The sequence below is a fragment of the Schistocerca serialis genome, chromosome 3 (assembly GCF_023864345.2).
Source record: "Schistocerca serialis cubense isolate TAMUIC-IGC-003099 chromosome 3, iqSchSeri2.2, whole genome shotgun sequence".
NCBI lineage: Eukaryota > Metazoa > Arthropoda > Insecta > Orthoptera > Acrididae > Schistocerca > Schistocerca serialis.
The window spans coordinates 922,488,236-922,500,509 of record NC_064640.1 but is presented as its reverse complement, the minus strand read 5'-3'; the positions used below and the strand labels follow the sequence as shown (position 1 = coordinate 922,500,509).

Sequence of the window (12,274 nt, the reverse complement as noted above, 5' to 3'; positions counted from 1 at the left end):
TTCAGAAACTAAATGCTTCTTTGTTTACCATTGGAACAGTATCTGAAATAAGTGACAGTTAACACGAAAAGTAGTCTACTTCACATATTTTCATACGCTTATGTCATATGTTATTATTTTTTGGGGTAATTCTTCTGATTCAAAAAAGGTATTTTTGGATCAAAAACGGGCTGTTCGAGCTATATGTGGTGTAAGTTCGAGAACCTCTTGTCGACCCCTATTCAATAGTCTGGGAATTCTGACATTGCCCTCTCAGTATATATTTTCTTTAATGTCGTTTGTTGTTAGCAATATTAGCTTATTCCCAAGAGTTAGCAGCTTTCACTCAGTTAATAGCAGGCAGAAATCAAATGTGCATGTGGAATGCACTTCCTTGACTCTTGTGCAGAAAGGAGTGCACTATTCCGCTGCATCCATTTTCAATAAGCTACCACAAGAACTCAAAAATCTTAGCAGTAGCCCAAACACTTTTAAGTCTAAACTGAAGAGTTTCCTCATGGCTCACTCCTTCTATTCTGTCGAGGAACTCCTGGAAGAGCTGAAAAATTAAGCAAAGTCCAGTGTTACATTGTTGATTTTCTTTATTTAAACTTACGAATTGTCGCCCGAATACGTTTCTTGTATTTCATTTTATCTGTTTCTACTATCGTGTGATAATTTCATGTATGGACTCGTTCCATGACTATGGAGACTTCTCCTTAATTTGGCCCCGCGGAATAATAAATAAATAAATATCAAAAAACCATATAACTATTCTTTTATTTATTTAAGTGTACAACTATATTCCTAACATGGTAGACGCTTGAGTCAAATTTTGCACACATCTCCTGAACTGATAGTTCTGTTACTACAAACAGCTTTTAACAACACTGATGTGACATCTACTACTGAAGTGGAAGAATGCAATTACAACACCACGAAAAATCGAGTGAGAGAATGCGCATACATAAAAGTGTTATATTTCAAGGCAGACACACTAGACTGGATCCACAGCTTCACTTTTATTACTAGGTGGACTACGGAATTAGAAAACATTGCTTTATATGTAATATCTTAGTAAAGGAATGGGGAGAAAATAAAAACAAAAAAAAACATTAAATGTACCCTACATATCGAAATTATTATAAAAAAAATACATTAAATTTCATTCTTCAACAATATAAATATAGTTCGTTTTCTCCTCATTGGCTTGCAGTTATAGAGTTTAACATACAAACACGTTGCATTTGTCTCATTGTGTAATAACAAATCTATTCACCTCATTGACGTAATCTGGCAAATTCCGCAAATGGTAATCACGCCACCACTGCTCCAACAATTCCACAATTAAATCTCCAGTCACTATTCATACAAATCAGTAGCCAGATTCATTTGGAGCACAGGATGTTAGGGGCAGGCCCTGTCCTCAGTATTATGGACACCATATTCTGAAACTAATCTGTAATCCACTTCACTTTCTCCAAACACTTCACAAAAAGTCGCCGCTCAAGTGTAATAACTGGGCACATACCACTCAACGCCATCTGTAGTGGGACAGCCGCTGAGCCTATATTGTGTTGGTCGTGTCCACTGCACAATAAAAACCACAGAATCTACCACTTTACATCGCGCACCAATCAACATCTGAAATACAAGTTCTTTCAGAACAAATTGAATGCCTTTAGTGTTGAATGCTTGGCAATCAAAGTGCACCTCTTACTTGGTTCTGGGCATTAAGTGTGTTACCAGTTAGCAGTCAAAGAGGTTTCGCAAAAAATAAAAAAAAGGACAATCGCACAAAACACCCTTGCTAATCATAGGACATTTGTTATTACCGTCAGTAAGATGTCCGACAAATGGTTCAAGTGGCTCTGAGCACTATGGGACTCAACTGCTGAGGTCATTAGTCCCCTAGAACTTAGAACTAGTTAAACCTAACTAACCTAAGGACATCACAAACATCCATGCCCGAGGCAGGATTCGAACCTGCGACCGTAGCGGTCTTGCGGTTCCAGACTGCAGCGCCTTTAACCGCACGGCCACTTCGGCCGGCCTAAGATGTCCGACAGATTACTGATCTCTTTTGACTATCAACGATTGTTATTTATGTTATGACCTGATGAACCATCAATCGTGCAGTCATAACTATTGGTTCTATGATTGATCTGGGAGATATCTGAACGGAACTACAAAATATAAAACGTTAGTAAACTTTCTTATAAAGCTGATAAAAAGATTTACTTAATTTTATACAGTTCATTACCACGGGAGTGCGTCGAACATTTAAAACAGTCTTTTAACAGTAACTTATCACTTGATGCACACAATTACAGTCCTCTTCGCTCGAAGTACTAGTTCAGCATTTAGAAAAGTACAGTTCCATATCAGACATAACTAGCACTGTTGTCCTAACTAGGTGATGTTGACTGTTTCATCAGAGGTCACCAACTGGGGTGGGGCAGAGAAGGTCCATGCTCGACTCTATGCCGATCTCCGCGCGATGGCGCTGTTATGCTGGGAAAGAGGGCGTGTCATCTGGAGCACCTCCCATTCGTCCTCGTGGATCGCAGTGAGACATCCCTAACGTCTGCGGTATCGACGAGCGTTGTCTACATTGGTGTGGCACCGCTATCTTTCGACAGTAACACATTCCTGCCACACAGACCTCCATACCATCGCCGGTAGGGTTGATGGATGTGACGACGGCGGGGGAGGATAGAGTGCGAATGCAGATAAGGTGGCAGGAAGGGTAATTACGGATTATGGCGCCTCCCTGCACACATCCCAGCATCCACCGCGTGGGCGACCAGGGACATCAGCCAAATTATCAGTCGCAGGGAACAAGCCAGGATTCAGAGACGTAGACACTGTGACCAGCTGAATGGCAATGGGATCGTCTAGAGCGGCATGATAACCTTCTGGATGTGGCTCATCCAATGATGTTGGTCCAGCAGCTGGGTGGGTGCCAGCGCCTGTGACATTAGAGGTGGCGATGGCGGCTGTGACGGGCCGATCTCCATGAGCACCAGAATGGACGCTGGAGCCCACAACAGGTGGAGAGATGGCTGTGACGGCAGGTGAAGGCGCAAACGACGGGCTGGGTCTTTGAACAAACAATCTGTGGGAGAATTACAGACGTACTTGAAGGATGCGAGAAGAATGTCCGATTCCTTTGGTTATGGCTCCATGCTCCCAACGATTTTTCTTTCCAAAAGCTTTGTAAAAAATTTCATCTCGTGGCTGAAATATTGCCTGACGTTGCAGAACGAATTGTTTCCGTTGTGGCCGCAGAAGTTGCAACAGAGTACGGTATTTTCGACCGTGTAGCAATTCTGCAGGCGACATCCCGTCGCGTGACAAGGAGCTATAACTGGGCAGATATATTTTCATGGCTGCTCCAATGTGCAGGAAGAACAGAGTTTCCCCGTGTCACTTCTGAATGTTCAGCTTCACCGTTAGACTGTGGGTGAAAAGCCACAGTGGTCACAAGGTGTATGGCATTGGTGTCATTAAACAGTTGAAAATCTGCTGACGTGAATTGTGGGCCATTTTCCGAGATAATCTCCTCTGGAAGGCCTTCAGGCCTCCACAAGACATCGATTATTTGTGCTTATATCGGGACAACTGATGGCCATACGTAATAACTAGCTCTTCTGCAAATAAAAGTCGTCTCCATTATATCGTTGCCGGGGATGCAAGACTTTCTCCTGCACTACTAGGTGCAGAAGAAGTTGCACCATATTATTTCAAGTATGCTGATCAGCGATAGCCATTATCGTAGATCGGACTACCCAAGTTACTAGAGACGTGAAAAATAGGCAGAAGTACCTTAGTAACAAATCATTGTTTCCACTTTATCAGCCAGGGCAAGTCACAGACGATTTATTATTTGGGATTGTGCAGCAAAGCCAGACGCATGTTACTTCGAAAGGTGTGAGAAGTAATTTAATACATCAACTGTAAAAATTAACACGTGTCCACGTATCACTTAAGCACTTACTTCATATGTTTTAAATGATACCTGTAAGTTACTAGTTTCTGACTGGAAAGTTTCACCACTTAATGCAAGGGTGTTGTTATACATTAATGTAGGAAAAGGAGACGCACAAATATGATGGGACTCATTGTTTAAGTCTTTGCCTGAATTTTGTTGACTGAGATACAGTCATTCAGAGTTAACGGTTAAAGTGACTATTACTAAAGACCAGCTTTATCAGTTTTCTTAACAACTTTCTTAAAGTAATACTTGAATGCGAAGTAATTTAAAGTCTCTTAATGTAATTCTGGTACATCAGACATTAATAACATTCATGAAATATTATTTTCAGTAACCGTTATAAGTCGAGCAAACAAGTTAGCTTATACAGTAATCATCCCTTCTGCACGTGGCGACCGTTTATAGCAAGTAGTAAATTATTTTTCGGAAGGATTGTTCAAAAGGTGCGTGGGTATTGATCCTTACCTAGTGGTATATGCTGACACTGATCTTTAGTGGAAAACATCATCTGTCGGAACGACAGGTGAAGATAGCAAGAGAAGTTCATACTTTTAATTCGCAACGAACCCATAGTTTGTCTAGTAAATGATTCGGACAAAGTACGACTGCCTAGTTACTTTTCAAAGAGATACAAACGCTTTTAACTTTATTAAGAATGTGCCGTTTACGAAAAAGTAGTTTTCACTAAGTTTATATTGTTGATTTAGTTACGAGTCAAAAGCTATAAATTATGAAAGACAGCCAAAATGATGACAACATGACGCTCCTTCGCAGACGAAATCAAAAAAGCTCGTAGCACAAGACCATCATAGAGAAATATATTTTACGAGTATGAAGCAGGGTGATAACGTCGTTCGGAACAGGCTCTGTGTATTCCCATCCCATATATATATTTCGTGTTGACTTCTATTGTTGTATTTCGCTGACAAATAAGTGTCGATGTTTTGAAATGATCATGTTATTTTACTTGTCTTTAGTTTGCCATACAAATTTTAGGAGAAACATGTCTTATAAAATTTGCTTTGGGAATTAATAAACTGTATCACTGCTAAATTCTATAACTCTGATTTTCCGACTTTGTACCACGCATAGTATCTGTTAATCTCACTGTCATCGTTCTGTTATGGGCTAAGAGTAGTCACATCTAATGTTAATACACTTCTGTTTGACAGCGATTTCGTATGACTTACCATTGATGTCTATTGTGAATAGGCCCTACTTTTTTGTACAAGGTTCTTATTTAATCAGTGAATTTTTAATGTACGGAGACATTAAATGGGTGTGTGTAAGTGTGTGGTATAGTGAGAGAGTTTGGCCTCTGTTTTAGGTGCGGCCGTCGCTGCGAAACTGCTTCTTCAACGGCGAGGTGCCACTGACGGTGTACGGCGGCTACTCGCAAAGCACCTGCATGCTCGAATGCCGTCTGCATCACACTGTCAATGTCTGCAGCTGCGAACCCTACCTCTTCCGAACCATGCGCAGTCAGTAACAAATGTTATGCTTTCGTAGATCTTCTTAAGCCTGGATAAATGTAAGATACTTCCTCTGATACCTACATCCACACCTACACTCCGCAACCTACGTTAATACTGTGGTGTTTTCAGTGCCACTGTCGTTTTCCTCGAGAAAAATAAGTGTTAGTAAACCTCCGTGTGAACTAGAATTACCCTAATTTTACCTCCATCGTCTTTTCGCAAGATATACATAGGAGGAATCAACATATTGATCGACTCTTCTATGAAAGTACGCTCTCGGAATTTTCAGAGCCAGCTAGACCGTGATACACAACACCTTTCTAGCAGTGTCTGCCTCTGGTACTGAATGAGCATCTACGTGACGCATTCGCGCTTAACGAAATGAACCTGTAATGAAACGCGCTGCTGTTCTCTGGATCTTCTCTATTCCTCTATCAATCCTATCCGGCGTTGATCCCATACTGATGAGCGATATTCAAGTACTGGTCGAACGGTGGTCTTCTAAGTCACCTCCACGGATGGACTACATGAGGATTTCTCCAATGAATCTCAGTGTGACATTTTCCTTGTCTGCAATTAGTTTTATCCGATTGTTGCGTGTGTGTGTGTGTGTGTGTGTGTGTGTGTGTGTGTGTGTGTGTGCGTGTGTGTGTGTGTGTGTGTGTTATGTGAACAGCATTTTATTGACGCGTGGGGAAACTTCATGGAGCAATAAGGAAGTTTAACGAAAACTTGACCAATAGAGGCCGCTCTAAGCTTCAGAATACGCACACCACAGACACATGGCACGAGATGCTCCTCAGTATGCTTCCGAGACGCCCAATATGACTGTCTTCATGAAAGATAGCGCCCTGCTTGTAAAACTCTTTTGCAAGATAGGTGCCTGTGTGTCAGTAGCCTTGCAGAAGTTCCGGACACTCAAGGGTATGAAGAACGGCATTAATCCATGTGTGCTAAGAGCCTGGAGAAAACGATTACTAAATTGGAAGTGTAAGGTACTTTTGAAGTAGCAGATTGCAGAGGGAGGAAAGCAATGGATCCAATGTCTGTGGAAAATGTGGCCACAGTACTGCAGGAGGGCTCGAGCGGTGGTGTACAAATATGCAGTGCATGGGAAATTTCTCGAACGTTGGTGATGCCTCCGAGCACGGTACATAAAATCCTACGTATCGTCCTGCATTGCTATCCATACAGAATCACCTGCTTTCAGGAGTTGTTTCCTATTGTCTCTCCAGCAAGACAAACGTTTTCTCTGGAACTTCTTTTTCGTTTGGAAGTGGACAATGAATGGCCATGGAACACTCTGTAGAAAGACGAAGCTCGTTTTCATGTCGAAGGTTACGTCAATTGGCAGAATTTCAAAATTTCGACAAAGTAAAACCCGCACGCATCGTCAACCGGCACCACTTCATTCTGCAAAGGTGACTGTGTGGTGCGGATTGACGGCATCGTTTATCATAGGACCGATGCTCTCTCTCTCTCTCTGGTCCTGTCCCCCCCCCCTCCTCTCCCCCTCTCTCTCTTTTTTTTTTTTTTTTAGGAGATGAGTCCTCTGGGTCCTATCACCTGTAATCACGAGTGGTAAACGTTATGAGAGTATTTTGCACACCAACATCATTCCAATTATTCAACAGCGTGGAAGTATAGGTAGGATCATTTTTATGCAAGATGGCGATCCTCTTCACATTGCACAGCCAGTGCAGAGGCATTTTGGAAATTTTTGAACTATCAGCCGTCATTTTCCTACTGACTGTCCGTTCAGGTCACCTGAAATGGTTCAAATGGCTCTGAGCACTATGGGACTTAACATCTATGGTCATCAATCCCCTAGAACTTAGAACTACGTAAGCCTAACAAACCTAAGGACATCACACAACACCCAGCCATCACGAGGCAGAGAAAATCCCTGACCCCGCCGGGAATCGAACCAGGGAACCCGGGCGTGGAAAGTGAGAACGCTACCGCACGACCACGAGATGCGGGCTCAGGTCACCTGATCCTAATCCTTGTGACTTCTGAATGTGAGGTTATCTGAAAGATGTTGTGTTCAGAGCTTCAGTTACTAGCGTAGCTGAATTGAAGGCACACGATTTGCGAACGTGACCCACGGACACACTCCGATATGTTGCGGAACATGCTGTTTCTCTGTTTCAACTTAAGTGAGGAAACGGTGGACTGCATATTGAACAGGTCTTGCGCCAGTCTCACGACAATTAAAAACCAATGTTGTTTAGCTTTTTACACGCTTTTTCGCGTCAGGACAATATAAAACCAATTTGTCCCATTCGATGTGGTACGGCTTCCCCATGGTGGATGGGTTTACCTAACTAACAGTCACACGCATTTTGACTGCCGCACTTGTGCAGTCATGCACATTGATTCACCAGTGCGAATGGTGTAATACGCAACTCAGTCCATAGCCCTCGTATAGCGATTCATCTATAATTTGTAACCGGTATCATTTACTTAAAAGCCGGCCGGAGTGGCCGTGCGGTTCTAGGCGCTACAGTCTGGAACCGCGAGATCGTTACGGTCGCAGGTTCGAATCCTACCTCCGGCATGGACGTGTGTGATGTCCTTAGGTTAGTTGGGTTTAAGTAGTTCTAAGTTCTAGGGGACTGATGACTTCAGAAGTTGAGTCCCATAGTGCTCAGAGCCATTTGAACCATTTACTTAAGACGCTTACAGCGACATCTATTAGTAAAATTTTCGTTACTTTCTTCTTTCACGTTTTCCCCTGCATCAACAAGACACTATTCAAATTGAACGTAATTCTGAGCAGTAATTCTATTTCTACAGCGTTTTGAAGCTGGAACTGTAATCATGCACACCCTGTACATACAGGGTGAATCTTATTAACTTTTAAAAACCTCCAAAGCAACGTAGATGGTTATGAAGAAATTAATTTAATATAAGACACATCCGGCGCAAATGTCGTGAAATGGTCCGGAAGAGGATGACAACTGTAGAACCTGTAGAAATGGAAATGAGCGTATGGCGTCAGTGGCTGGGAGTTCCCAGGCGGGAAGTTCGGACGCAAAGTGCAGGTCTTATTGAGTGCGACGCCACATTGGGCGACCTGCGCGTCGACAATGGGGATGAAATGATGATGAGAATAGCACAACACCCAGTCCCTGAGGGGAGAAAAATCTCCGGCCCCAGCCGGGAATCGAACACGAGCCCCGTGCGTGGCAATATAACGCGCTGACCGTTTTTGTGCGTGTGTGTGTGTGTGTATGTGTGTGTGTGTGTGTGTGGGTGGGTGGGTTGGTGTGTGTGTCGGTAATGTTCGTTGCGTTTGGTCTGGGCGGACGTCACAAGCCATCCATGGAAGTTTACTCAGTTTTTTTTTTTTTTTGTTACAGAGAGCAAACAGCCCTCTGAGCGAACACACTGAGCTACTGTGCAGGCAAGGGCCTACGTGAGCGACTTTAGAACGTGTATCTTACGGTTCGAGTTTTGAGTCCGGCAGGCAGTATTTTTTTCCTTAGATTAGACAATTATGTGCTTACACTGAGATGAATTTATAATTTTATTTGCCGGTCTCGCTTTTTTATCCTTTGTTGAATTTCGATTCCGCCCCCGAGGGGGGGGGGCGGGGGGATGGCGGGCCGGCAGCATCTTGATACGCCGCTCTGCAGCCTACAGAAGAGTTAAAAAAACTGTAAAATGACGGAAAGTTGTGGATGTTAAAATATAAAAACACAGGATTGACGATGTTGGTCAAGACACACAGTAAGTAGACGGGCACAATTAAAAAAACGCAGCGACAATCTGCTTTCTGTTCGCAAAACTAAAAAAAAGGGAATGCACAACACGGAACACTCACATAAACACTGCACAATCGAGTAGACACGAAGATGACACACCACAGCCTAAGGCAGAAGGGGAGGGGGTGGAAGGACGCCGACAGATGAGGGAAAAAATGGGGAGAGGAGAGGAAAAAGCACAAAGGGGAGGGGGGGGAGCTGATGGAGGGAGAGGAGACATAAAAAAGCTGGAGACCGGTCTCACGGTCTTTTTTCTTTATTGTATTTTGATTTCCCTCCAGAGGGGGGGGGGGCCTCGCAGCAGCATAAACACGCCTCTCTGTAACCTACAGATAAAATTAAAAAAACATAATGAGGAGATATAACAATTAAAAGAAGTAATAAAACTGTGACTGTTTAAAACTGGTACATGGTGAAAAAGTTGTGAAGAAACAAATTTCTGATTCTGATTAAAAACTATTAGGAAATAGACAGGCACAATTAAAAAACACAGCGACAGTCTGGTGTCTGTTTGCAACACTTTAAAAAGGGATGCACAACACCGAACACTCATGGAAAACACTGCACTATAGAGTACGAAGGCATATGAGTATGGGGGGAAGGACCCAGACAGATGAGGGGGGGAAGGGGGAACCGATGAAGGGAGAGGGCAAAGAAAAAGGGGGGAAGTAGGGGGGACGCGAGAAAGGAGAGGAGAAGACAATGGAGAGGAAATAAAAAGGACTCTGGGGGAGAGAATGGAGTCAAGAAGTGGGTAGGTGGAAAAAAAAAAACAGAATGGAAGAGAGGGCAGAGGGCGCCCAGGAAAAGGACAGAGGGGAGGAGGGGGAGGTGAGGATCATAGTTGGTAGGAGAGATAAATGGAGGGAGAGTTGATGGAAGCCATCTCCGGAGAGGAGATGAAGAGTGTAGAGGTGGAGGGTAGGGGTTACAGAACAGTGAAGGCGCGGCAGCGGGCAAGGGTTGGAGAGGAGAGAAGCTACCAGGAGACGAGGGGGATCAAATTGGTGGGAGGTGTCGAGGACGTAGACATGTTTGAGGAAAAGGAGAAGATGGGGGAAAGGAATAAGGTGACAGCGGATTCGCATGGGGGATGGGAGGCATATCTGGAAGGCGAGGCGGAGTGCATGGCGCTCGAGGATCCGGAGGATCTTAAAGAATTTGGGGGGACGGGCAGATATCCAGGCGTTACTGTCATAACAGAGGATGGGATGGATTAAGGATTTGTAGGTGTGAAGGACGAAAGCCACATAGGGTGTTGGGGAGGAGGTGGTGTTGGTGGAGGTGGTGATGGATGCACTGGGTAAGGATGCATTCCAAGAGCCTGCTGAACACCGAGATGAGACATATGGGGCTATAGGAAGAGGCATCAGATGGAGTCTTACAAAATTGTTAAGGCTTTTGTGGCCACTTATTAACAAACTGCCTATTGTCTTCTGTCTTGGCTAACGTTCATCTAATGATTTTATTGACGTTTCACCAGCACGAGTGGCTGGCATTGTCAAAGCTTCACCATCCTCCACATCTACAAATCCTTAATCCATCCCATCCTCTGTTATGCCAGTCCTACCTGGATATCAGCCCCCCCAAAGTCCCTCCAGATCCTAGAGCACTATGCACTCTGCCTTCTCTTCCATATACTCCTCCCATCCCCCACACAAATCCTCTGTGACCTGATCTGCTCATTTTCCTCTAACATATCCGCTTCCTCTACAACTCCCGCCACCTTGATCCCCCTAATCCTCTGGTTGCTCCTCTCATCTCCAACCCCCGCCCTCTGCTGCGCCTTCACTGTTGCCCCCCCTACCCTACCCTTCACCTCGACACCCTTCATCTCCTTTCCCAAGGTGGCTTCCATCAACGAACAGCCGCAATACTGTCCCTAGTTGTTTTTTTATCTCGTGCGAACAGAAACAAGACTCTCGCCGTGTTTTTTATTTGTGTCTGTCTACTTTCTTGTGTGTCCTCATCCGCATCGTCACAGCAGTGTTTTTTATATTTTAATTTCCACAAATTCATACCAGTTTAGTTTTTTTAGAATGTCACCGTTTTATCGAGTGTTTTTCTTGCTTGTTTCTATTCTCATTATGTTTTTTAACTGTTCTGTAGGCTGTTGAGCAGCATATGACGCTGCTGCCACCCCACCCCACCCCTCCCCGCTCTTGGGGGGATTTTAAAACCAATAAAGAAAAGAAAGATAATATTTTGATTAAGAACCCATGTCCAGAAACGTACAGTTTCCGTTCTAAGACGGTTTAGATTCAGATGTTTAACTCTCCACTTATGCTTGAGGAATTGAATTACATGTGACACAGAGCAATTATTAGGTAACAATTCGAAAGGAAACATAACGAAACAACCATTCATCACTTAAGCACATTCGCTTGTATTAACACTTCAACCTCAGGTTCTGTACATACAGTTTGCTTTTTTTTTTTTTTTTTTTTTTTTTGCTGTGGAGTAATATAAACACGTAGCACCAAAATCAAGGAAACAGAAAGACTGAATGTAACTAATGAGACGTACTCACATTACACCCTCAAACTAAATATTTCCACATTGAAACTGTTTTCGAGCCACATTTTAGGAGGGACAAAGATAATGCATCATGTTATTGACTAGAAATATATAAACAGTACTACCAATTATTCCTGTAATTGACAATGTCACAGACCGAGTGAAGGCTATGTCCAAAGACAGCAGTCTGCAGTCAGACCTATGGTAGTAAAGCAAAACAGAGTAATAAATTAATTTTTCCCATATCTTTAACGTTGAAAAATTGTAAAATGTCTGAAAAAATGCAGTCAGCGCAAAAAGTAAGATGTTTACATTGCTGGTTGAGGTTAATACATGAAAACACACTGTAAGACTCAAATCAGTTAATGCGACATCACACATGTCTGCAATGTAAAACAAAGCAGAGTTAATTTCCACATATAATCATATTCGCCAAGTCACAGCCCATAATTCTGAAGTATGTAACCCAATGCTCAACTTCCATTTCTAACAACACTTGACATTTTAGAAGTTAGGCCTTATAATTTGATGTGTTG

At 43.2% G+C, this 12,274-nt stretch overlaps 1 protein-coding gene across 1 annotated transcript in view; it reads left to right on the top strand.

Annotated features, from left to right (window-relative positions):
• The window catches only part of LOC126471321 (pickpocket protein 28-like), a 145,545-nt gene that overhangs the window by 39,232 nt on the left and 94,039 nt on the right, over nucleotides 1-12,274 (top strand). The window contains exon 3 of the mRNA XM_050099444.1: nucleotides 5,304-5,457. Within this exon, the coding sequence (XP_049955401.1) occupies nucleotides 5,304-5,457 (154 nt within the window). The remainder of the gene's footprint in view (nucleotides 1-5,303; nucleotides 5,458-12,274) is intronic.